Source organism: Sceloporus undulatus, chromosome 1 (assembly GCF_019175285.1).
Source record: "Sceloporus undulatus isolate JIND9_A2432 ecotype Alabama chromosome 1, SceUnd_v1.1, whole genome shotgun sequence".
NCBI lineage: Eukaryota > Metazoa > Chordata > Lepidosauria > Squamata > Phrynosomatidae > Sceloporus > Sceloporus undulatus.
The window spans coordinates 257,940,966-257,967,528 of record NC_056522.1 but is presented as its reverse complement, the minus strand read 5'-3'; the positions used below and the strand labels follow the sequence as shown (position 1 = coordinate 257,967,528).

At 41.2% G+C, this 26,563-nt stretch overlaps 1 protein-coding gene across 3 annotated transcripts; it reads right to left on the bottom strand.

The window, feature by feature from the left end:
- Positions 1 to 26,563, bottom strand: PPP1R32 (protein phosphatase 1 regulatory subunit 32). Of its 3 annotated transcripts, XM_042479999.1 has the most exons (14): positions 26,311 to 26,563; positions 22,073 to 22,222; positions 17,887 to 18,004; positions 16,891 to 17,044; positions 13,261 to 13,389; positions 9,339 to 9,402; positions 4,737 to 4,831; positions 2,629 to 2,688; positions 2,383 to 2,469; positions 1,478 to 1,594; positions 1,254 to 1,348; positions 628 to 792; positions 387 to 474; positions 1 to 116 (listed from the first exon to the last, which is right to left on the bottom strand). In XM_042479999.1, the coding sequence occupies exons 1-13, from the start codon at positions 26,414 to 26,416 to the stop codon at positions 387 to 389; spliced, it is 1,428 nt and encodes a 475-aa protein (XP_042335933.1). In that variant the 5' UTR covers positions 26,417 to 26,563; the 3' UTR covers positions 1 to 116. The 3 variants fall into 3 exon arrangements, with proteins under 3 accessions (XP_042335933.1, XP_042336100.1, XP_042336015.1); XM_042480166.1 differs by lacking the exon at positions 22,073 to 22,222; XM_042480081.1 differs by lacking the exon at positions 2,629 to 2,688 and having other exon boundaries at positions 26,311 to 26,561.

Genomic DNA, 26,563 nt, shown 5'->3' with positions numbered 1-26,563 from the left:
TTGACATAAAAAAATGATAGTTGTGACATGACAGTACTATCATTGGTGTTCCTTCTTTGGCCTGTGGAATATCAGCCTGAAGCTCAAAGTTGCTGCACTCCAGTTCAGAATAGAGACTGCAAAGAGAGAATGATTAAATCAGTTAGGAAGGGAAGTGGCTGTTGTTGTTGTTGCTAGTATTATTATTATTATTATTTCTATCCTGCCGTTTTCCCAGATCAGGACTCAAAGTAGCTTACAACAATGAAAAAAGACATTGTTAAAAATCAACAAGATACAAAAGTTTTAAAAAAGGTTTAAACAGTTAAAAAAATCAGGTTAAAACATATATCATTAAACATAGCTATACTACTGTCCTAAGGAAAAAATGTACCATGTCCCCTTACTTAATTGGGTGAAGTTGTCCGATGGAGAGCTGTGAAACGGCGGTCATGGGGAGAATCACGATAGAATGGATCTACTGTTGTGATTGTCCTGTAATTGCAGGAGAAAACATAATACAAAACAGAAGATGGGTGTCACTTGGAATGAGGAAGAAGAGTAGAGAACAGGCATTGCACATGGCATCACAGAGCAGGAGAAAAGGAAGGACAAAGGAACAGCTGAAACAAATGCAAGAAACATCACCTGCCAACATGAGGATGAACAGTCCTCAAGGTCTCTGTGGCATTGGGATGAGTGCCTAAATCAGTGGCGTGGTTGTTGGTAGCAAAACCACCTGCCTGCTGAGGCTGGATCCCTCCTCGCGTCCAGCCTTCCCTGTCCACACCCTTTGGAATGTTTTCATAAAACCTGTTAAAAGGGAGAGATCCATTATGACATGCTAACTAAATCTACATACTGCCTCCTCTTCTCGAATCAAAACAGGTGTGGGTATAAAATTCCTATTGGGTACCACATACTCAAGGCCCTGCAAACGTTTTAAGACTGGTGTAAAACCCCATGAAATACATAGGGTTGCCATTAGTCAATAGGTGACTAGAAGGTACACATATACACACAATGTATCTGTTTTTGTACATATAATCCCCTCATGAACCAGCAGACCTAGCAATGATATACCCCATTGCTGCCTCAAAGCTCTTACCACCAACTCTCCAAAACCCTTGCACAGAACAAGTTGAGGCCTACACAGATGACAGAACTGTAAGATTCTTACATAGTTGAAAAAATGGTGCCTGAATAAGCGAAGTCATAGCCTGGGAGCATTACCATGCTAATACAGAGTGTCAACAGGAACCAAGCAGACTCACTTGGAATTATAGCTAGTCAAGAACCTGTTGGGATGATCAGGATCATATGCCGGTGTCACATAAGGGTGGTTATTGAGGCTGAATCCTGTTGGCTCCTATATGCAAAAGACCATGAAAACAGAACTAAGGGTATACAGTAGTACCAGATGGACAGAGCAAAGAGATCTATGCATTATAAAGCTGTAATGAAACTGTAAAGCCCTGAGACTGCAGTTCAGGCATACCTTGTTGCCCACATATTCTCGTCCTAGAAGACTGGTCTGTGTCCGAGGTTGCCTCTGAAGCCCTTGGAACTGAGCATGGCTCAGGGGCCCAGATACCTCTGCTCCAGGTGGAGCTGCCTGTGGAGATTCAACATGGTGGTTACTATGATAATGAGTGAAGAAGTTGCTGAGAGAGCTGGTGAAGCACCAAAGAGAAGCAGGGAGCAAGCTTGCCAGGGAATCCAAGCTGAAGAAGGAAATGGAAGCCAAGGTAGTGTGTGGGTAAGAAAGTAAGAGGGGAAAGAAGAATGATGAGCAACACAAGAAACAAACAGAAAAATGGGAAATCTTTGTTTGCAGTTTCTGGCAGAGGAAGAAAAGTCTCACCAAAATGCATGGAATAGAAGAGACAGAAAGGAAAACAGGCAGAACAAATATGCTATGGCAGACATAGTTGTCTGAATTGTAGAAAGAAAAAAATACAGATGTAGTCAACAAGAACTGGGTGGACATAGAGGACATAGGAGTTTATCCCACAGGAGGAATTTCTCTTAATTTCGAATGAAAAGAAAGTGGGGCCAGAACACATTCATGTAAATTCACTAGTTCAGTGAATTTACGTGAATTCGAATTGCGTTCGAACTGACTCCACATTGCCCAAAAATAGCTTGTTCTTGCCCGAAATTGTGTGTGATCACCTCTCACGCAGTAACGTGAAACCCCATGATTGCGTTCAGACTGACTTCCCATTGCCTGAAATTGTGTGTGGTAGTCTATCACGCAATAATGTAAAACCCCATGATTGCATTCGGATTGCCATTGGATTATACTTCCAATTTCCCTTGTCTGATAAACTCCATAGAAAGAGAATAGGAGAAAACAGGTTGGAAGTATTTGATGTCTGCCAAGGGGGGAATGTCACTTACTGCAGTACCAAGGCCAAGATTATTCTGCCGACTGAATCCAGACCCTCTCTCAGAGCCTTTGGAAAGGACTGGGAGAAATTCATCACCCTGTCAAAGGGAACATAATGCAGATGGGTGGGTATAGTACACAAAACTAGTCAGAGGTGAAATACAGAAGGTGACAAATGGCACAAGGCAGGCAAATATATATTTATATATATCCCTTCATCTGTGCTCTTAGCCCACCACTATAAATGGATTTCTTACATGGGGAAAAGAAGGTGGCAGATAATCTGTCTTCGTAATGCTGATCCCTGGCATGCTGCCCTGTGAAACAGAAGGCAGTATTGAGACCTCAAATAGACTAGGCTAAAACTTGTTCCATATTAAAGCTCCTCCTAAAGGGATATCATGGAAGGAGACAAGGAATCATTTGTAGGAGAAATCAAGCATGTTTTCATAGTAACCCAAGGTATCTAGATAATTATATGAAGCCCTGTTCCTTCAACATTAAGGCCATGGAGCCATAGATTAAAACTACAGAAAAACCAAGATTTGGTTTATGATTTTGTCCCACACAGAGGTGGGAGCAAAGTGAGCACAAGAACCAGGGTCAGCTATTGGAAGATATAACAAGAGGAATTTCTAACAGAAGGTTGCTGTGTTTGGATTTCTAGCCAATCAACCATACCTTTTCCAGGATATTCAGTTCCCTCATCTCCCCTAGCTAGATTCATCCCTCTCTGGACATGTCTAGTTTTCCCAGGTTTATTTTCTCTCCCTAGGTGTTTTACCCCTAAGGAATTCTTTAAACTGTCCTACAAACTTTTTCAAACTCAGCAGGCCCTCTATGGATACCTCTTACGCATAAAAGATGAGAAGCTGGCTGATCTCAGTTGGCACAACCACATTACCTAATATCATTGGCTACCTGCCTGCCACACTGACTTGAGCTTTGCAAGTTGAGTGCTTCCACCTCACCTTCTTATAAAGAGAAAGGGAAGAGGAAAGCAAAGCCAGGCACACTGAGCCAAGATAACATCATATTTCAATTGGTTTATCTTATGAAAAATTTCCTTCCTTTTCTTTTTGTCATTTAGTCCTTTTACATTCCAGGACAATAAACTTAAATCTTTTAATTCAGTCATTTAACTTCTTTCTTGAGGTCCTGTCTCTATATTTCAGCCCACCACTATCAATGGATTCCTTACATGGGGAAAAGAAGATGGATTTCCTGCAGAGGGAAGGCAAAAGGGGAGTGCAGCTGGCTCACCAGACATGCAGGTCCCTAACTCTTACCCCATCTCCTTCCTGATGGGCCAGATATTAAGAAAGTCTGGCAGAGAAACCTCCACAAAATGCTCACAGCATTTGCAATCCAATTACTCACTCCAGTATATACAATCGAGGATAATATTCTGGGACTCACATGCCTCTAAATTGGCCTACTTTGTGGTGAAAAGCATACCTTTGGCAAAGATTTGGTTGCTGAGAGGTCCTGGGGAAGCTGTGAGATATGAGCATGGGGTAGGCAGGGTTGCTAGGTGAAAGACAGGACAGGGCTTCTGTATCATTAACAGTGTTGCAGAAGAGGGCATTTATTTCAGCAGCTGGCTGAAATGCCCTCTTCCTCACAACTAGCAAAGCTACAAAGGCCCTGTCCTATTTTCACTTGGCAACTCTAGCATGTGGATATTTACAAGCCCATTTGGGAAAGACTGGACAATTTACTCTTGTCCCCAAAAAACCCATAAAGGAAATGTGGAGTGAGTTGGTGGGGAAATGTTGTGACTTTGAACCAAACTGGATTAATATTATTTACTGTAATTAAAAAAAATATCCAGCATGTGTGGGAGGGAAGCCAGCATGGGAATTTGATGTGTATAAAACAAATTAACCATTTGTTTCCTACCTTTCCATTTGCAATGGATGAATATTCCCCATTGGCATCAATGCCAAATGGGAACACAACTCCCTTGCATGACACAGCCTTAACTGCCTCCCCATCTATACAGTGACATTTTTTTAAAGTGCATACCTCAATAATATAGACCTTTGCTTACTACTCCAGTTAAATTGTAAGCAAGGAGCACTGGAGAGAGATCACTTCTCCAAAGTCACATGAAATTGCATCAGAGCAGTGGTTCCCATTTGTTTTGGACTTTAGATATCACAAACTCAAGCCAACATGGCCAACAGTCAAGAATTCTGGGAACTGAAGTCCAAAACATCTGGAGGACAAAAGTTTGTGAACTACTATACTAGAGCAAAGGCATCAGTTTTGCTTGGGCTCCACTGTGTAGCATGCTTAACATAATAATGTGGCCCTTGGCAAAAACAGCAACATATACATAGTGTACAGTATTGGGAAAAACCTGAGCTGTTGTTTTGTCCAGAATGGGATTGGTGAGGCAGCCTTCAGTGAATCCTGTCTCTTCTTTGGCTCCAATTGTTTTCTTTTGCAGGAAATCTGCATGAGGAGATTTTATTTTAAAGTATGTTTATCTCTCCTCAGCCCACAAGGCTCCTGGAGCAGCTTACATACAATCAATAAAAACAAGACAGTCCTTGCCCTCAGGCTTATATTCTAAACAGACATGACACAAGAGGTGGGGAAAGATGGGGAGAAAAATTGATAGGACTAAAAAACACAAATAGTCTTTTAGCAGGGCTAATAGAATGAACCCTGCTTTCCATCTAATCCTGCTTTATTGCAACTTGCTGGAAGAAATGACAGAGCTGGGAAGAACTCTCATGGAAGAGGTGATGAAGTAAAGATGTTAAGAAAGGGAGCACACACACAACAAGGTGCAGAAGGCATTGGTGACAACACAAAACAGCCGAACAATCTATAATTTGATGCAGTTGCCATCCCCTCAGTTATTTCTGGGAAGGTTGTTGGAAATATAGGACTAAAGTTATGGTGATATCCTTACTTTACCAACAATATTCCATTTACAAGTATGAAAAGTTGTTTACAGTTATAAAGACATTTTGGTATTCAGAAGGTTACTCAGAAATTTCATTTGAGGAGTGGAACTCAAACTCACTTCTTTTTTCCTCCCCCTTTGCCATGTTTTGCAAGTGCCAGGCAAGTAGAGAAGGCCTCTCAACTGCAAATTTCCAAAGCAGTAACCCAGAATACAGAAATGTTATGTGAAAGAGCTGAATGGATTTCTAATTGTCACCTTAAAACATGAATTTATTTTCAGGCAGAAGATTGGGTTATGGATCCATACCTATGCTATGTAATGTGACAAATTGTCCCAAGACATTTAGGCAAGACAGAATTTACATGGCACTACACAGCTCTTATGATGCTTTTAAGGAAAAGGTTGCACTGCTCTAAATTCGCCAGTCTCAAGTTCACAGTTACATAAGAAAGTCCATTTTTATTATAAAATATTTCTGACGTCCCAAGATGTAAAATCTACAGGAAGATTTTAAATGTCAAAATTCTCATGGTGTAAAAATAAAAAGGTCCCCCCAACCACTCACCAACAAACTAAACAAGAACTCCAACTTACATGCTTGCACCATAACTTCCAAGGATTATGACATTTTTTTTAATGCTTGTGGGTGGCAGTAATGATACGTGCAACTTTTTAAAAATCAACTGGGAGTTACTTGTGATCTGGATTTAGGCCAAACTACTGCTTCAGCTACCCACATATAGATTTAGCAGAACTTAAAATTCAAAGAACAGGGAGGTGAGATTCAGAGTAGGAAGAATGGCATACTGCAGCATGATGTCAAAAAGTATAAGATCACAGGAGAAAATATATCCCAAATTACTATCTTTGTGAAGGCAGAATAATTTTTATATGGTCTTATTTCTAGCACACAACTGTCACAATCCAACACAGATCTAAAGAGAATTAATTTTGCACTGGATTATGATCAGTGTGTTTAGCATCAAGCTGAATCGTCTCCTATTATTCAACAATATAGCCACCTTAGCCTGTAGAATCAGTACGTAGAGAGATCTTGTAGCACCTTTGAAACTAAATGAAAGAAAGAAGTTGGCTGCATGAGCTTTCAAAAACTTAAGTCTACTTCCTCAGATGCATTTGGTCTGAGAAAGTAGACTTTAGTCTACAAAAGCTTGTTAGGAAGGATCAAATCAGGGGAATTTAATTAGCTCAAATTTACGAGAGGCATGTCCTAACAACGCACACAGCGGGATCGTGTCCCTATGTGTATACCAGAGGTCATCTAGTCCAACCCCAAGAAACAGAGACTCCCAATGCCAATGAGTTGCAATTAAAATATAAACATTTATTAAAGCCACACAACAAAAAGGGATCACACATGCATACACACATTCAATGCTAAAGCAAGGGAGGGGAAGAGGTTGGGAGTAAAGGAGAAAGGATAGAGGCACTGTTGAAATAATTACCTTAGGAGTCTTCTCCAAGCGACGGATGTGAGGTATGTTGGAAGGTGGACATGGCCGCGGGGAACGGGGAAAGCAAGCGGCAACCGCAGTGGGTAGGAGCTAAGTTCCAACGGGCTAAGCTAACAAGAGGCCCAAAAGACACAGTGGCTTTGGCTTGCCCAAGTGATTTCAGCAGGGCGCAGTGCCCAAGAGAGCTCCAGTCTGGAGCAGTTGCTCGACAGAGTTTGAGGTTTGGAACTTTGTAGCTCACAAGCCCGAGGAGGGCTGGAATCTGGGTCTCATTTATACTGCGAAACATGTCTGCAGGCTAGGGTTGCCATAATTCTGGACCTCGAAACTGGGACAAATGTAGGACAAAAGTAGGACAAAATTTTCAAATGTAGGACATATTTTGTAAAAATGGAGGACACACAAAAAAAATGATGCTTTTTTAAAAGTGTTAATATAAATGCATGTTTCTTAGGCATGATCAAAATGGAGGACATTTTGACATTGTTCCTAGACAGATGGCAGAAATGGACTTCCCTTTCTGGCCAACCTGCCTCCCCCATTCCAAACAGCACATTTGGGCATTGAAGAGGAGGAAGAGTGGAAAAGGCAGAGGAGGAGGAAGAGGCGGAAGTAGAGAGGAAGAAGAAGGGGAGGAAGAGGGGAAGAAGAGGAGGAGGAGGAGAAGAGGAGGAGGAGGAAGATGAAGAAGAAGGGGAGGAAAAGGAGGAAGAAGGGGAGGAAGGAGCAGAGGAGGAAAAAGATGAAGAAGGGGAGGAAGAGGAGGAGGAAGAGGAGAAGAAGAAGAGGAGGAGGAAGAAGAAGAGGAAGTAGAGAGGAAGAAGAAGGGAAGGAAGAGGGGAAGAGGAGGAGGAGGAGGAGAAGAGATGGAGAAGAAGAGGAGGAGGAGGAAGAAGAAGATGAAGAAGAAGAGGAGGAAAAGGAGGAAGAAGGAAGAGGAAGAAGGGGAGGAAGAAAAGGAGGAGAGGAGGAAGAAGAAGAGGAGGAAAAAGATGAAGAAGAAAGGAAGAGGAGGAGGAAGAAGAAGAGGAAGAAGGGGAGGAAGAAAAGGAGGAGGAGAGGAGGCAGAAGGAGTAGGAGAAAGAGGAAAGGCTCTTTCCCCTGCCTGGCTTTCTCCACCGGCGACGGAAGAAGCCAGGAAAGGGAGTGGGGCCTCGCTGAAGGGAAGCCCCAAACCTCTGCCTGGCTTTCTCCGCCGGCGACGGAGGAAGCCAGGGAAGGGAATGGGGCCTCGCTGAAGCGAAGCCCCAAACCTCTGCCTGGCTTTCTCCGTCGCCAGGGGAGGAAGCCAGGGAAGGGAATGGGGCCTCGCTTTCCCTGCCCCACTTCCCTCCGCGCGCGCGCGCACCTGCCACTGGCCCCTACTGAGGCCTGGGCTGGGCAGTGTTCAAGCCCTCGCCTTGGAGGCGAGGAAGGCGAGCTGGAGGAGGAGGTGGGTTGGCGCCGCAGCAGCCGCATTAGCAGCAGCGGCAATGGCCGGAGCGGGCCCCCAAACAGGGGACCAGGTACGGGTGGGGGCCCAAACCGGACCGTGACCGGGAGGGGGCCCCCAAAACCGTGCTGGTCACGGGGGGGGGGGGGGCTATGGCAACCCTACTGCAGGCTATAGCTATCTGCGGAACAAAGGTCTTGATGGCTTATCTTTGACTAAGTCTAAAGCTAAACAATAGATACACAAAAAGGGTCTGCCACTTCTTTGGGAGAGGACCACTATCTAGATGGCTGAGTACTTAATGCCATCAATAGGTGAGGCAAACTTCTTTTGTCCTCGTTCTCTCAGGTTGCCAGCGAAACTGGAATGGCAACTCCCAGAACTGGTTCCTGAAAGGTTTGAATCTACCTTTTTCTATAGCCATGGCTTGCAAGGCTGCCTGGCTACGTGGTCAGCTTGCCTTTAGGATAATGGCAGCTGCGATGGGGTTAATCAGGGGTCATGATTTTTTATCACTTGGCACCCAAAATGTATATAAATCCAAACTCGATAACAAGCTCATGCTGCCTACTTCTTCCTTCAGTTGGTCTCAAAGATGCTACAAGACTGTGCCTATTATGTTTATATGATACTGTCTTATTCATGAAAGGAATACTGTGCCTAGATACAAAGCCAAGCATGTCTGATTGCCTAAGAATCTCTCTCTCACTATGAAACTAGCTGCATTTCTGAGAAAAAGCAAAGCAAGTACAGTTGGCCCTCTGTATCCCTGGATTCCTTATCCACAGATTCAACCATCCATGGGTAGAAAATATACATTCCAGAAAGCAAATCTTGATTTTGCAATATTATATAGGGGTATATAATATGCTACACCTATGTTCTTAATGGGACTTCAAGATCCATAGATTTTGTTATCCATGGGGGCCTGGAACCCAACCCCAGTGGATACAAAAGGCCCACTGTATCTGGCTTTTTAGAGATTTCCCATCTAGCCACTAACCAAAGGTGCAGTGGTATTTGCAGAATCCAAGATTCTGGACTGTTGAGGTGATAGGGATAAATGTACATTTAGCTCCCTTTTCTAACCGGTGAGTCAATAGCATGGCAGAGGAATAGGCCTATGAAGAACCATACCTGGTTGTCCTGGGATGTTGAAGCGGAACTTTGAGCCATACTCTGTAGACATGTAATGAGGGCCCTAGAAGTACAACAGAGAATAATGCCATAAATTCTGGGAGCAAACTGTTGCTTGTTTTGCCAGCAGGATTTCCAGTTCACTGTCTCAAATCCCATTTACGGACTTCTCAACACAATTAAAATTTCAGACTGTGATCTGGGATACATGATTCAGAGGATCTGGAGTTTGGCCAGAGGCACGAGACGATCTTCCTGATAAATCCCAGGATTTCATAGGCTAAAGTCACGGTGGTTAAAATGGAATCCTAGTGCTGTAATTGTGTAGGGTGTGTGAGCAGTCTTGGGTCCTTTTGGGGAGAAAGGCAGCATATAAATGAAATAAATAAATAGGGTCAAAAGCCCCCTCCATATTCTTTCCTCTTTTTATTCCTGTCTAAATATCCCTCCCCTTTTCTGAGTATCAGTTCCCACACTGTAAGGCCCTCCATGCAGGAATTTGTCTTCCTTTCCTTTCCTTTCCCTCCCCTTTCTTTCCTTTCCTTTCTTAAAACTTTTTGATAAAGCACTACATACATAGATGATGCTGGAGGGAAAAAGTCAAATGATAACAGATTTAATTCTCACTCATTTTTTATTCTATCTTTTCCAATACTTGTCACTTTGGGATGAGATTGCACTCAAAGCTTGTTCAAAATTTGCATGCTGTGATATTGTGATATTGAATGGTGACTTGTATGCATACAATAAATTTCACAAGTCAAACACTGCAGACAGTGGTTTCATTTCACCTTAAACGCAAACTTTCCAGTGAAGGCTATTCACACCTCCTGTTACAATTACAAGTCATGAGAGATGAGACAGATGCATACAAATTATTCCTTAGGTCAGAAGTGTGGGACTGGGAATCAAGTCTCCTTGCTTTGACAAACACTTGAATCAACTGTCCTACAGAAAGATCAGCTCTGTCAGCAGTTTTCTCTCCCTGGGCTCCTTCTACTTGGCCATTATAAGAACTGCTGTTTAATTCTTCCAACACTCTTTTTCCCCCTCTTTCTTCTGCTTTACATCGTTAAGATAATAAACCTGTGAACAGAGACTTTCCTACTTTGATTAATCATTGTATAAATTATGCTGGGAGTCCCATTAGTTGAAGAGTGCTTAATGTGGGCAGGGGGAAGAAAGTCAATCTTTTCCTGCATTCAGAGATTAAGCAAGGTCACTAAGAAAAACATATGAAAAGCAATGCTGAAACAAACCACATGTCTATCCAACCTGACATTATGTTCAGACAAACTAAAGGGCTACCTGATCCAACATTATGTTTACACACTAACCAAGCAATTGCATATGGGACATAAATGAAATGTGCTCCCCAGCAACTGATATGTAGAGGTACAGGGCCTCTAGTACTGGAGGGAGTATTTTCCACCATGACTAGTTGCCACTGATAGTTCTGTCCTCCAACAATTTGTCCAATCCACTTTTAAAACTAATCTAACTGGCATCTACTATCTCCTATAACAGTAATTCCCACAATTAAACTATACATTGGTGTTACATGTTTTAACTGATTTTATGTGTCCATCTATTGCTGTATTTTAGCTTAATTAGGGAGGGGTAGGTAAGAAATAAATATTATTATTATTGTTACTATTACTATTACTGCTACTACAAGAACAACATAGTATGAAATAGTAGTACTTCTTTTTATTTGGCCTCCTGAGTCTTCCATCATCCTATTCTAGTGGATGATCCCAGGTTCTTTTATTAGAGGAAGTGAAGAAAAAGAAAGGTGGGATGAATAGGTAGGTAGGAAGGTAGGTAGGGAATTTATGAGATAATCCGTCTTTTATTGTGTGTGCTAACTTTTCAGTCTTCAGCCAGTTGACTGCGATCCCCTTATTGCCATCCCTTAAAAGTAGTTTGCCAAAGCTGAAAGGTGAAAAACTATAGAGATGATGAAAGAGGGATGTAATGTGGTATTTGTGGGGCATTTATACATCACTAGGTAGTGCAGAGGTCCTGGCCAGTCTACATACAGAGTAAAATGGCAAACAGAGATAGAAGAAAGTAAAATAAAATATTTTTTTAAAAAGATTTAAGCCATAATGGTTAGAATTGAAGGTATGCACCCTTTCTGAAAAATATGCTGACAAATCTGAACATCACCTGAACATCACCATCACCATTGTTCATATCTAAAGGAATTCCTTTAGACTCTGGCTCCTTCATGAGACTAGTGATTATACTTCCCTGGCTAAGTAATTCTGTTTTTATTTTCTAGCCTCTGGAGATTTTGCTGCCTGAAGCAAAGCAGCAAACAAAAGTCAGCAAACAATGTCTCTTGAGGCCTGTTCCCACTATGATTTAAACTGATTTGCTGATTGGATTATATGTGCCTCATTCACACTTAAAACAGTTTTAGAACCAACTGCGCTCAGTTTGAACCGCTGCAAAGCAAGGCAAATTCAGAAAAATCACTTTTTTTGAAGATGGATCAAAAAGTGGTTTTTTTTGGGGGGGGGGAATCAATTAGCAAGTGTGTTTGGCAAGTAGGAACAACAGACTTGAATTGCATCACACTGGAGGGGAGGGACTAATGGCAGAGGGCTGGCATCTTGCCCTTGGTTTTTGGGAAATATGCCATTTCCCCCCTCTCCTTTCCCAGGACCCGTCCTATATTCCAACCTTTGGTCCAGGAGGAATGCCAAAGCATCCACCATTCTGAGCATGACTAGGAATTTATATGTGTGTTTTTAGCTTGTGTGTGTGTGATGTCCCCCTTTTTGCTGGCAGGTCCTCCATTTGAGTTGAAGGTTTGTCTGGGAAAAGAAACCTCTCTCTCTCTCTCTTTCTCTCTCTCTGTCATCTTTCCTCTCTCTTTCTCCCCCTCCCTCCCTCAGTGGCTCCTCAGTGGCCCATATCCCTTGCCATTGGGTTCCCAGTGACTTTGTGCAATGCCAGCCTTAAATATGAGTGCAAGGGCTCTGGTGTTAAAAGCACTCATATATAAATGTCAATTCATACTTCTTAGTCCTACTCCAAATGGAGGACCCTTTGTAATTCCTCCTGGACAGAAGGTGCAAATGGAGGATGTGCCCTGGGAAAGGAGGATGACCTCTGGTCACCTTGACCTGGAGTCATTTCCCCAGTCTTTCCATTTAAACAATGGTTGTGAGAGTGAGGGAAAACAGCAACAGGTGTGTGGAGGGGATGGAGCCCCAAACTTTTTAACTTGGGTCCAACCCCATAACTAATGTCCTCACCGCCAGGGAGGATAAGGCTCCCCTTTCTCTGGATATGCTTACTCTTCCTCTTGTCGAGAGCAGGTGGGCGGCTGTGGCAGTGGCGAAGGTAGAGGCAGAGGAGCAAGAGGAGGACCCCTGCCACCACTGGACCTTCTCCCACTGCCCGCCGAGGAGGAGGAGAGGAGGAGCACTGCCTCCTCGGAGGCACCCATGAGCACCACAGAGACCTCCTCCCTCCCACTAATAATGCAATTTGATTGACAGCAACACAAATTAAGTGGGAATGACAACCATGTCAAAAAAGACATGAATTCATGGAATAATGAAATAATACGCTTCCATAGTGGGAATTATGCATCAGCCTGAATCAATTCAGAGACCCAGTGTCAATGCAAAGCACAAAGCGATTTAAATGCAAGTGGGAATGGCCCCTTAATGACTTCTTCCCCATTCTGATCACATCAAAGAGCATGATACCCAAGGATAACCAGGTAATTTTGCATCTAAGGCAGAATATTCTCCCTCTGGAAGTTTCTGGAAGTAAAAATGCAAAAAAAGTAATAAATGAAGTAACTGATGATTTACTGCCTCATCCAAAATTAACTGCTTGCCACTTCACTCTTTCTGGTGGTAGAGCTAACACTATCAAAGAACCTTCTGTGTGGACTCACATGTCTGGCATTTTCCACCTCAATAGAACCTCTTCCCTGTGACTTGTGGAGATCCGGAGTATGTTTGGGCTCCAGCCCTGTTATAGCCTGGGCTCCCTGGTCCGTGGTGTCAAAATGGACTTGCTTGACCTGTGAAATCAAACCAAGCTTGTAAATTAGGCAATCAGCATGAATAACCAAAATACAAAAGGGAAAAAATCAGTGCTATTGTTACTAGCCCTATATCCCCCTTTGCCTCTGATTGAATTTTGATATCAAACTCCATCTGGAAGGGATGCCTTGTCATGTAGCTTGGAAAAAAGTGCCCCAGTGCAATTTAACCAGGAAATGCTAAGGGCATGTAGGTGGAAAGGTATCCTTTGAAATTCAAATCTATTCTTTCTATTTTAGAGGCATAGATAGCTCTGGCACATGTCAACCATTTGGAAATGAAAAGGACAGGTGGTTTGGATTTGCAACTTCTTTGTGTTAAGTTCAAGCTCAAGTTTTAGGATGGCTACATTTTATTTCCTTGATTTCAGAGTTCTGATCTTTTTTTATGCTGGAAAACTCCATCCCAAAGATTCCCAAAAGCTAAAGGTATAAGAAAGAGATATTTGGCTCTCATTCTTCAGTTTTCAGTGAAATGAGGGAATTAAGCTGTCAGATTTCACCTAGAATTCCTCAGAATAGTTAGCCTTTCCACTTTGAAAGTGATATGAGTCCATCCCTGCACTCCTCCTCCTGATTTGGATTCCTGGCTTCTGAATTCAGGTAAAGTATTGCCCTAACGTGCAGCTCGCTATCCATTTAACCTACCTTATTTTGTTAGCTCTTGTACAAGTGTGTGAATGTGCGCTTTTGTGTGAATGTTGCTACCGCTTTTCTAGTGGATTTCTAGTGTTCTAGTGTTTGGTAAAAAGGTAAAAGATCATTGCTTTTTAAAGTTAACAAAAGCCTTCTCACTACTCCTTTCAGCCACATAATTAATTTCCCTATCATAGTCAATTTTGGAGCAATTTAAGTAACACTATAAGCAAGGACAGGACAGAGGAAAACAATCAAAACAGAACAAAAATGCCAGAGAACATTTTGCATCAACCTTTTTCTAAGATACAGTGGAAGTTACCTTCTCTGTGGCTAAACCTCTGGATTCTACTAATCTCTAATTAAAACACATAGAAGCCAGTGAGGCCACAAAGTTTCATGCTCTTAAGTATCACATGGTTTCTTTTTCCCCCTAAACTCTCAAAATGGAATAGTATGTATTTCAGTAAATGTATTTGAATGGAATAAAGGTTTCAACTTTTCCTGTTGCACTGAGCACTTTGAAAAACATGATTATGGTGTATTTCTGAAAGCCCACAATAGAAAAGGAAAATACAATTTGCTTCTACTGTTCATGATTGTAAAGAAATTTCATAATTATAGAGGCCTTGAGTCTGGCAAATACTAGGGTTCAGTCCCACTGCCCTTCCCCAGACTGGATGGAATATCAGCAGTAGTTCATCTCATATAGCTGAGCTGCTGTACATGTGAGATTTCAGTCTTAAACAGGTGTACACTGTCTACAAGATTTGGTTTGGATCCAGTTTGGAGAGCAGACTAACTTTTCTTTGGCTTATTCAGAAATCTACTGGCTTAAGTGAGGGTACAGAATCAAATCAATTCAAAGACATGTAGCTTCAGAGCTCCAGTGACAATAATTGGAAACCATTCACTGTTTGACAGGATATGATAAATTTTTAACTATAGTATTCCCTTCTGAAGGAATGAAGCATCATAAACTTCTGCTGAGTAGGTGTCTGTGTACATATTGGATATATCATGGCTATAAAATGTTGAAAAAAATAAGGAAATGATACTGGTTTCGGCTTCAGTGGGTCTTGTTGGTGGACATGCTGACACTTGGCGGGGGGGGGGTTCACTAGGGGTCTCATACCTCTTTCTTATCCCAGATATGCCCTCTTTTTCCCAGGCTAAATTTTCTGTTTTAAAACATTCAGGGGTTTTTTAATTGTCTGCCACAGCTTCTTCTCCTGCCCACCACCATTGCCTCCTCATCACCATCTTGCTGGCTCCATTGAGAGCTCCATTAGGAAAAGGCATGGAGGCCAGCCCAGCAGAGCACTCAGAAATTTGGGGGACTTGCAGGAAGGAGGAGGGAGACAGACCTGGAGGGAGAAGGTGAGCTAGTCAGGTGAAGCAGATGAAGGTGTATCCAGCTCCATAGGGGCAATGGAATAGGGTGGCTTGATGGAATGGCTGTTAGAAGAGGCATGGAAGCAAAATTTAAATCATCATTTATATATAATGAGGTTTAGAAATATTTCTAGTAGCAATTATCTATGGATATTAAAAAGGGATATATATAAACTGAGAATCATCATAGCAATTATTTTGAAGTAATCAAACTGCAAATGTGTCCTCTTTTTTGCTTTTCAAAATATGATAATAATATGAAATAGTACCTTTCACAGTACACAGTTTTAACGCTATTACTGCAATCATAATGGCCATGGCTGCATCCTATGGAATCCTGGGATATATAGTTTGGTGAGGCACTAGAAGAGCCGGTGTATTGTAGTGGTTTGAGTGTTGGACTACAGCTCTGGAGATCAGAGTTCAATTTCCAGCTCAGACATGAAACCCGCTGGGTGACCTTGGACAAGTCACACACTCTCAGCCTCAGAGGAAGGCAATGAAAACTTCCTCTGAACAAATCTTGCCAAGAATAGGTCATCTTAGGGTCAGCAGAAGTCAGAAATGACTTGAAGGCACACAACAACAACAACAACAAATAAGGCACTACAGCTGTGTGGTTGAGAATGCTAAACACCTCTCTGTACTTTAAACCTCAGGATTCTATAGGGGTTTAGGCAATTAAAGTGGAATTATAGAGCTATAATTGTGCAATGTGAAATGCTATTGGGTCTGTTTACCACTGCCTCTATCATTTGCCATTCTCTGTGTGGTCAGTTGGAAAGGCCCCTGATTTGCATGGACACAGCTTGATCCAGAAAGCATACAGATTGTGATTTCTAGTAAAAATCACATTTTGGGTCATTTCTGAAGCTGAGAGCCTCTTCAGAACCCTATCCTGCTTACTTGCCAGCAAATAATTTTACTGGTTAAACCAGAACCAGAACTTTTCCTGAACAATGCCATACTCTTCAACATTTGACAGATGAAAACTAGGACACAGCTGGTAACAGAGTCTGATGAAGATGGCAAAAATTACGAATGAGGAAGAACACACAAGCTAGTAGAGCTGCAGCAGTTTGTTTTTCCCTGACCCTACTGGGAATGGGATAATCCCCTCACTCTCCTTCCCCCCCCCCCCCCGCAAGATAATTACTGTAAATGCAAACTACTTCTGCACTTTAAGCTCAGTTTGCAGGACAGAGAAACTGGGGCAAGTTTAGAACTGTTGAAGAAGTGTGAGCATAGAAGATTAAGTGAAACTATCCCTGCCAAATGGGGAAAGTTGGAGGACAGGCTACAACTACCCAAATTCCTTAGCCAGCATGGCGCAAAGCACAAACCAGGAGAGCTTATGCCCTATGCCATTAGTGGTGGGAGTTTGAAATGTAGTGTAATGATCCGAAGTTAACACAGAGATAGACCTTTGATTCTGGATACTGTACTTACAGCTTTAGTGGTGGGAAAAGAAACTGGCTTTTCCCGGACATACCCACTCCCCGGCTGGTATACACTCCAGGGCAGAGGATACTTTCCATCTGGGAGTTGAAGAGGCTGGAAGTGCTTGGTAGTTGTTGATTCATAGTTGTCCTTAAGGAGCTTCCTTGTTTATGGGACAGAATATACATGAGGGTTAACAGTGGTCCCTTGGCATTGGTTCCAGGATTCCCCATGTATAACAAAATCCATGGATGCCCAAGTCCCATTATATACAGTGCACAGTGAAATGGTGTCCCTTATAAAAATGGCAAAATCAAAGTTTGCTTTTTGGAATTTATATATTTTTGGAATATTTTCAAGCCATAGACATTTAAATCCATGGATAAAGAAACTACAGATATGGAGACTGTAAAAAAACACCTGGATTTAATTGAAATAGTAGCTGCATTTGGATTTAGCACTAAGCCATAGATTGTTTTAATCATGGTTTATGGAGCAACCCAGGATCCTGCTTTCAGGCAAGCAAATCGTAGTTTGTTTCCCTTTTTGTGTCTCCTCTACAAATATGTGGCTGCTCTCCCAAATATCTGAGTCATAGTGAAGGATAAGTAGAGTCTCACCAAAACTTACCATCAGCTAGTTGCAGGAACAGGGCAGGGAATCACGACACTTTCCTTCTGAGACAATTTTGGTAAGACAATTTTGCAAAACTTGAAATCTGACCACAGTCATAACACTTCCCTTTCTCTCCCTATTGCTAACATTTTTTCAAATAAAAACAGCCATGTTTGTCTATCACATCATTTTTTAAAAAGGAGATGAGAAAAAGGAATTTAGCAACACCAAGAAGTAGATTCATATTCACAAAAACTTATACTAGCATAATCTGAGAAAGAGGTCCAAAACGGTCACCAATCTTTGCTAAAAGGTAGATGTAATGCATCACAGAATGCCATCCTGTTATAGGCTATCTCAGCCAGTGTCCTGAAAGAGCAAGATGCCTACCCAATAGCTGGATTATCTAATTTGTCCAGACTTGGTTTGTATTGGACAACAGGCCGGTAATTGGATTTGTAACCAGCTCCAGAGTGGAAAGCATTGCGAGGACGAAACCCTTCCTGACCTGGTAAACAAACAAGCAAACAAAAAGTCAGTCATGGGTTTTACCATAGTTTATTTAACTGCTTACTATATTTATACACTATTTTTTCTGGCAATAAACTTCAGATTTTCACAGTGAAAATATGCCTCAAAACATATTCATGGGTAGCCATGCTAGTTATAGAGCAAAATAAAATAAAATATACAATCCTCAAAAGAGTGATACCTTTATTGGCTGCTAATGGGGTTTGTGTTTAACTAACCTTTGTCTTGGTCCCCCCATATAGCCAATAAAGGCATAGCCTCTGCCTACACTAAGATCCCTCGAAACTAACTGAACTACAGGAGAAACAACATCTGTGCAAAATGTAGGCCTGCGACTCCAACACTGACACTTTTTTTCCTTTCTCTTGTATGATTTTGTAAAATATTTTTTGCCTGATGAAGAAGCTAATGAAGCTTCAAACACTTGAATTATTTGTTTTGTGCATTTTGGCTGGCCAATAATAGTATTACTCTTTTGTGGATTTTGGATCAGGTACACCTCACTTAATGAAGTAGATGTGTTCTTGAGCATAACTTCTCTAACAGAAAACAGAAGCAGGAATAATGTGGAAAGAATAGGGATAGGTTGCTTCACCGCATGCTTCTGTAGACTTTTTATCCAAAACTGACAATATGCACATGTGAAATGAAGCAACCAGGTCAGAGAAGCCTTGAACACATCAACAAAAAAAATTTCAGGTTTCTATAGACCCCTTGAAGGCTTCTTTCAAAATGCACCAGCCTCCACTTTTTTTAATGATTTCCATTTTAGTGTCCAATCTATATACCTATACTCTCTCTTTCTCTCTTTAATATGCTGTATGGAGCTGGTGAGGCAGTTTTCTCTCTTGCTGTTCATAAAGTAAAGGACTCTGGAGGTCACTGTTTACCTTGCCTGTTTGAGGCTGACACACACAGCTACAGTAGTATTGCCTACTGTAAAATCCCATTCTTTCCCAGCTCAAACCTTTATTGCATTGATTACAGCAGACATACTGCTACAACCCAACATTGAAAGTCTGTTTTAACAGCCTTCCTTCAACATGCATCCAATGATGATGATGCTTAAAAAACTGAAGTAGACAGAAGGAAAAAAGAGGGGCTCAGCGTGAGTAAAAAGACTTCATAAAAAAGACCTTTTTTTTTGTTAGAGGCTTTGTTATTTGAGATATGTCTGCATAATTGCTTATTATCTAATTGGCAACAAAAAGGGAAGAAGGAAGTGGCTGATAAAGGGAACAAAAGCATTTGGATACCAGCTCTTATATATTACACAATTGTTAAATATTATTTTGGTGGATTCTTTTTTCTTTTAAAATTTTGTTTTATTTAACAATAATTATTATAGTCATGATACATACAAAGATTCCTTCTTCGTAAATAGGTATCATAAAATAAAATATATTTTCCCCTCTATTCCTCCCTTCCACCCTCCCCTTCCTATGACATGGTGTCATAAACCTTATCCTTGTCAATCACCATGGTTATAAATTGTCTTCCAAATAATTATATACTGCTTTTGTATTAGTAATAATCTTCAATAAATAAATAAATAAATAAAATTATAATTTCTCCAAAATAGTTCTTGACTCAAAGAGGGTTTATGTCCAGTGTTGACTTCAGTAATATAAACAATAAAGAGCTTCCAAATAATATCAATTGTATCTTATTTTATGTCTCCTCTTGCTACTCTTACTTTCTATGTTAATTTTTCAGAAATTGCTATGGACCACATGCTATTTAACCACTTTGTATTGAGAGGTAATTGTGTCCCCGCAAATGAAATTTTACTTCACTTCTCTTATTTATAGTACTGCAATAACTTAAAAATTCAGTTGAACATTTAGAAATGCAATTTAGGCATCCAGAGAAAAGGGTCAGGTAAAGTGACTAAGAAAATGTGAACAGAACAAATAGAAGAGTTCTAGATGGGAACAATTTTCAATGTCTCCCTCTTTGCAATTACTGTATAGAAATTTGGGAACTGAAGGAAAGTGACTCCCTGTGCCAAAATAAGGGAACAAAATCTGTATTGCTGCCCATCTATTTATTTATTGACCTTTCTCTGAGATTCAGGACAGGAGTAATACTTATCCCTGTAGCATGGTTTATTACTGGAAAAGCCAGCCAAGAGGAAAATACCGTGCAGTTAGGAACACCCCTTTCCCACATCTGTATTGGAGGTAAACTGCATATTTAGCATAAGAGCAAGCACTGACAATTATGGAAAGTAAACATGGGAAACTGCAATGATAATAACATTTGCTGAGAAATCTCACTGCACTCCATGAGGTTTGTTTCTGAGCAAATATTTAGAGTGAGCTGTTTGTTCTGGGTACACTGAAACTATGATTTGGAAGAGAACCTGGAATTAACTTGTTATGTGCTGCTCGTAACACCTTCAATAGATACAGTAGCTATTTAGGTGTTGGGGTCAATACTCTTGGAGCTTAGAAATAACTATTTACTTTCAGTTGTTGCTTTTGAAATAATTAATAACCAGTTTCTATCCCCAGCTCTCCCCCATGGCTCCAGACAATCCAGTCCTTTCCCTCAGACCATCTCATCTCTCTGCCCCTATCTTTTGCTCGAGTGTCTGCCTCATCCTCTGCTCCATCTCCATCTCATCCTTCTCTTCACTACTCCTGGCTCACCTTCTACTTTTCTCATTCTCCACAACTTTTACCAATTTTAACAAGCAGTTCCAGGAACCTGTACAAACCGGCTGAATGACCCCACTGTTTACATTGACCTGGGCACATCATCCATATCACTGACTTAAAAAGAAATTTTGCTGGTTAACACTCAATATTCCTATAGTGCAAGTAATAAGAGGTTTTGCCTTGTTATTAATTCCAGGGGATGGTCTCAAGAGGAGAAGGATCAGTGGAGAGCACTGGAGTTCTTAGGAACTGTAGGTGCCAGGGGTTGCATTTAGAAACCCTGTGAGCAAAACACATTTTCTATTTGATTGGATTTTGCAGACCGTACTTGACTTTAAGTGAGTGGGAAGATAGACTCAGAATATTTCTGATTATGAATCCTCCACTTCTGATTCACTAACTCATCTTATGTAGCTGGTTACTGCTGCACTTCAGTATTGAGTGGATCAGTGTCCTATAAATGGAATGAATACAGCACTCCTTATTCACTTTTTCCAGTCAAGATAAACAATCCATCGTGTTTGCAGGTTGGGTGAAAGCATACAGATAGGTGGGAATAGAAAGAACAGAGATAGAGATTTCGGTTGGGTGGATATACAATGATTACATTGTTAGGTCCCATGGTTTGGCACAGACTTTCTGAAGTGGACAATTTATCTATGCATTGCACTACAGATGTCACCATCCCCAACCGCTCAATCAGAATGTCAGAATTGTAGTCCAGTGTATATGGAAGGTGCCAGGATGGTGAAGGACAGTTTAGAAACTTACAAAGGACCACTTTTTAATCTTTAGGGACAAATGGTGGCATGTTGACAACCAAACATGGCATTCATTTACTTTTTAATATTTTTAGAAGTAAGGATAATACAACAAATTAAATTTCACCTCTCCCAACCACACAAAGGCTTAATCTTCCTCATTTTTATCAACATTACTAATGAAATTTTAAAACCAACAGGCCCAAGCTCATGTTCTTCCTTTTACCTCATGCTCCACAATTAGTATCTTCGAATTTGCATCAGATAATTCCTTGCCATTTTAAAAGAACAGGCAAAATACAGTTTGCACATACCAGCAAACCAGAAGAGCAAATCTGGTGGAACAAACCCTGATTTGCTAAATTATCCAAATCATAGCTTACCATTTTGTCGAAATAGGCAAACTAAAGTTTACCACAAACAAGGTTCAACAAATGATAGCACATGAAGGCAAGGAGGAAAGTTTAGCCCAACCCTTGTTCTCATAACACCAAACCACGGTTTGGCACTTTGTCTGAATAGCCAATTTGTCTTCAGCTGGCTGACACTTTCCCATGGTCTCCTTATGACCATACATAATCAACAGAATTAAGGACTTCCCATAATGATAAAGGCCCTTACCATAAGCTGTGCCATAGCTGGTGCAGTAGAATTTCATAGGGTCCACACTCCCACCAGAGCTTGTTTTTACATAGGGAGAAACAACTCCCAGGGGGAGACGCCCCATCTTCTCTGAAGATACAGAGGGAGATGTTGTGAGGTAAGATTTTCCTGGAGAAACAGAGATTGAAGATGACTGACCACTAATCATTCTAGATAGCAGGGATGTTGCTAAGTGCCAGGAAAAGTGAGGGGGGGGGAGCAGCCTGGCTTGGAAAATTCTACAACCGACATATTGTCCTAGAAACAGAATGCAGTCAAACATACACAACACTGAAGTCATAGCTAGCTCAGGATCTTTTAAAGATATGAGCTAGTTCATTTGAAGCCACATAGATAATAAATCAGGCTCAGACCTTTACAACTGCCCATTACATTACAAATAGGTCATCACACAAATTAAAAGAGGAGAACTCCTTTCACAAAAATTAAATATAATTTTGATGGTAGATTTTTTTAAAATTATTGGAACACATCATATTATATTTTGATTAGCCTACAGGAAGGGTAGGTAACTTGTGGTTCCCCAGATGTTGCTAGTCTGTAATTTCCAGCACCCTCCACCATTAGTTCTGCTGGCATGAGCTGCTGGAAATGACAGTTCAACAACATCTTGGAGACTACATTTTTTCACCACAGCCTGAAAATATATAGGGCAAGCTATATTGAAATGAGAGAGCCAGCATGGCATAGTTGTTTGAGTGTTGGACTATGGCTCTGGACACCAGGATTCAATTCACAGCTCAGCCATAAAACCGACTGGGTAACCTTGGGCAAGTCACACGCTCTCAGCCTCAGGGGACAGCAAGGGCAAACCTTCTCTAAACAAATCTTGCCGAGAAAACCCATGATATAAAGGTCACAATTTACTTGTAAAAACTTTAATTTTCACTATGGTCACCATAAGCTGGATACAACTTGAAGGCACACAAGAGCAACACTGAAACCAAAGGGATTACACAAGGCAACTTTGATTGAGACCTGTGCCAAAGGGTTTGTACCTAAACCACTGCTCCTATCAAGAACTCTTTTAAGTATGGGGTCTGCTCAACATGAAGTGTCACCACTGCTGCACCAGGAGACACCTTTTTCTGTCAGAAGCCAGTATCTGTTTCAACTGTTCCTGTTGCTGTCCAAACTGCCAAGCTATGTCAGCACAAATTTGATCCTGCCCTATTGATATAATGGAAGCCTCATCAACTCCATTTCATAAAGTTATTTAGGCTTTCCTATGGAGAACCTCTGGCTCTCCATCTCCTTTTGCATTCACTCAGTTGAGTTCATCACCCACATCTCAAGTCTCTCTCCATGGCATGTCCAGAGTGCATAACTGCAAATTGTTCAGTCGGTTGCTTTTGACTTTTAAAAGGAAAGACAAGAGAGAGAGATATGCCTCCCATAATGCTTTCATTTAATGTAACAGAGATGCTTCTTGACGCAGTCAACTCAGGGATATTTGAAACATTAAAAACCATGTTAAATTCTCAGTATTGCCTAGAAAAAAATACAGTCTCTTCTGCATTTTTCTATGAATCCCTAATTAATATTTTCATGAGTAAATTGTGTTTGTATAAGCATGTTTGGCTCCCAAGCAGCCAGCGTTTTTCCATTCCTGACAATGCAAGCATGATAAGCTCTTTGCATAATTGGTTTGTTGGAGATGAAGCCATTCCAGGGGATGAAGTATGAATTCAGCATAATCGTCCTACTCTGCTGGGAGACAGATGCCCACCATCAGTTCCCTCAGTTTGTGCTGATAGAGTGTAGACATTTCTCTTTGACGGGGCCTTTGAGCTACAGGCTACTGCAAGCTAAAAATTAGACATGGATGGCACCTAATTATGAAGTCATAGTGAGCTGAATTACAAAATAATGTGAGCTGTTTTGATTGGCACAATGGGGTAGAAATTTAATTAATTAGCACCATTGACTTCCCCCTTGGCAGGAGCATTAAGAGCCATCTGGCCCTAAAAGTTTACCCACCCAGTAAGCCCTGTATCCATGAGGGCATTGCCCTTTTATGACAAGGACTGCATAATTACTGATAATACTGCTTCAGGACAACTTTGCACATTATCATTTCTATTACCATAGGAAACAATGGGGTTTCACCACTGTCTTCTAATAGAAACACACTAAATATGAGTGAAAGGCTTCAGAATGCTTGGGAATAGAGTGGCTGGAATGCCTTATTAAAAGGAAGAGGGGAGGGAATGTAGCAGCATCTTCAAGACTGTGTTTTTTATTTTAGCATGAGCTTTCATCTCTATAAACCCACTTCACTAGATGCAGTACAGAGCAATATCCAGGCCTCAGTATACAGCATACTTACACAGTTGTGAGGATGGGATGTGAATCATGACCCTTGTCCTAAATTTTCAAAGGGTTGCATAAGGTAATAGAGGCCTCTCAGAACTTGAGTGTTTCAAAACCCTCAGAGAATTCTTTTTGTTACATGTGCAGTTACGATTCTTGTATTAATATATGTAGTGTGCCTTGAAGCCATTGTGTTTGTTCATACTCCTCCTAATGGATTGGAATTTGTAAATATAAGTCAATTCAGCTGTTTCTTTTCCTAGACTTCTTTTGAAATTTCCTTGTTCAAGGACTGTGACCTTTATACCCCTTGCTGTATGTCTAGGAGGTCTGAAATGTTCTGCAACTGGTTTTTGGGTATTGCCATTTCTAATGTCCGATTTGTGTCCATTTATACTTTTGTGTAGATTGACCTGCTTGTCAAATGTAGTATAAAGGAGCACTACCAGCATAGGATGGCAGATATCACACTGGAAGAAGAACAAGTAAATGTATCTCTGATGTTATGGGTGATACTACCGGCCCCTGTAATATTGCTCCCAGAGTAGATGTGAGAACAAAATTGGCATCTGGGTTTGCATTTCTGCACATCTAACAAAAGAAATATTCGCAGAGAAGTTTTTGAACCCAAAAACCTGACATTTGCTTAGAAGATTTATTGCTTTCACACACTAACTGATTACTGTAAAAAGGAGGGCAGAAGGAATATAGCAGCACCTTCAACTGGTTTTAATTTTAACACAAGGTCTTGTGGATAAATAAAGATCTGAAAAAAATAGGGCAAGGGTCATGAATTGCATCTTTCTGGACCCTATTAAATTCCATTCCTATCCTACTCCCACAGCTGTGTAAATATGCTTTACCTTGAAGTCTGAATATCACTCTGTAGTGCATTTGAAGAAGTGGGTTTATATCCACAAAACCTCATAAAAAAAAACCACCAGTTAGTGTTAAAGGTGCTTCTACATTTCTTCCCTCTTCCCTCCCTCCTTTTTATGCTGCAAGATGCTAATGTGGCTACCTCTTTGAAAACTATTGGAATGCCTATGTTTTTTGTCTTAAAACACATGGCTGCATGTGAACAGATTTCTTCATCATTTGTGGCCAGCCCATGCCTCCAGCCACACAGAGCCTTTAACTTCTTGTTAACATTCCCAGCATGCAAGCAAAGAACTGAATACAGTTAGGGGCAAGGACATGCTTAGCACCATGCCAGAGCATATGCCTTACATGCATAAGGTGTTAGTTCAGTCTTTGACTGCTCCAACTAAAAAAGGCCTTAGGTAACAATGCTGGATAGTCTTTGGATAGCTGCTGCCAGTCTAAATTTGACAGCCTTGGGCTAGTACAATGGCCCAAGGAACACTGCGGACAGTTCAATGGAGAACCAAGTTCTTCCTTCACCCAAAGCCATGTTAGCTAACATTATTACTGTTATTTATATAGTACCATCCATGTACATCAGGGGTAGGCAACCTGCGGCCCGCGGCCCGGATGCGGCCCGGCGAGGCCTTGAGACTGGCCCCAGCCCGGTCCTGCCGCCGATTGCCGCCGGGGCCTTTGGCCTCTCGTGCGCAGGGGCAATTGTCTATAGAAGCCTCAGAAACATGCATTTATATTAACATTTTTTTTAAAATCAGCAATTTTTTCACATGTCCTCCACTTTTTTAAAAAAAGTGTCCACCATTTGAACATTTTCCTACTTTTGTCCTCGGTTTTATTTATTTAAATTTTTAAAAATTACTTACTTATTTGTTTTTTGGCTTCGGCCCCCCAGTTGTCTGAGGGACAGCAACCCGGCCCCTGGCTCAAAAAGGTTGCCTACCCCTGATGTACATGTACCATCAATCCAGTTTCCCAATTCAAGAATAAGAGGCTCTTACCTGTCTCAGTCAAGGCACTGGTTGAAGGCAGAATACTGCTGATGCCACCTTCAAAGAATGGAAATGCTTCCTTTAAAGAAGTTAGGAACTTGACAGTGGCATGCATACAGTTAAATCCAAGAGCTTGTATCCTAGCAACCAGCACATAGCAACTAGTTCAAACACATCAAGAGGTTCACACTGAAATATACTATTGCTTAAGGCCACTGGGAAGAGTACAGTGGCCCCCATAGTATGCATGCTAAACACATGA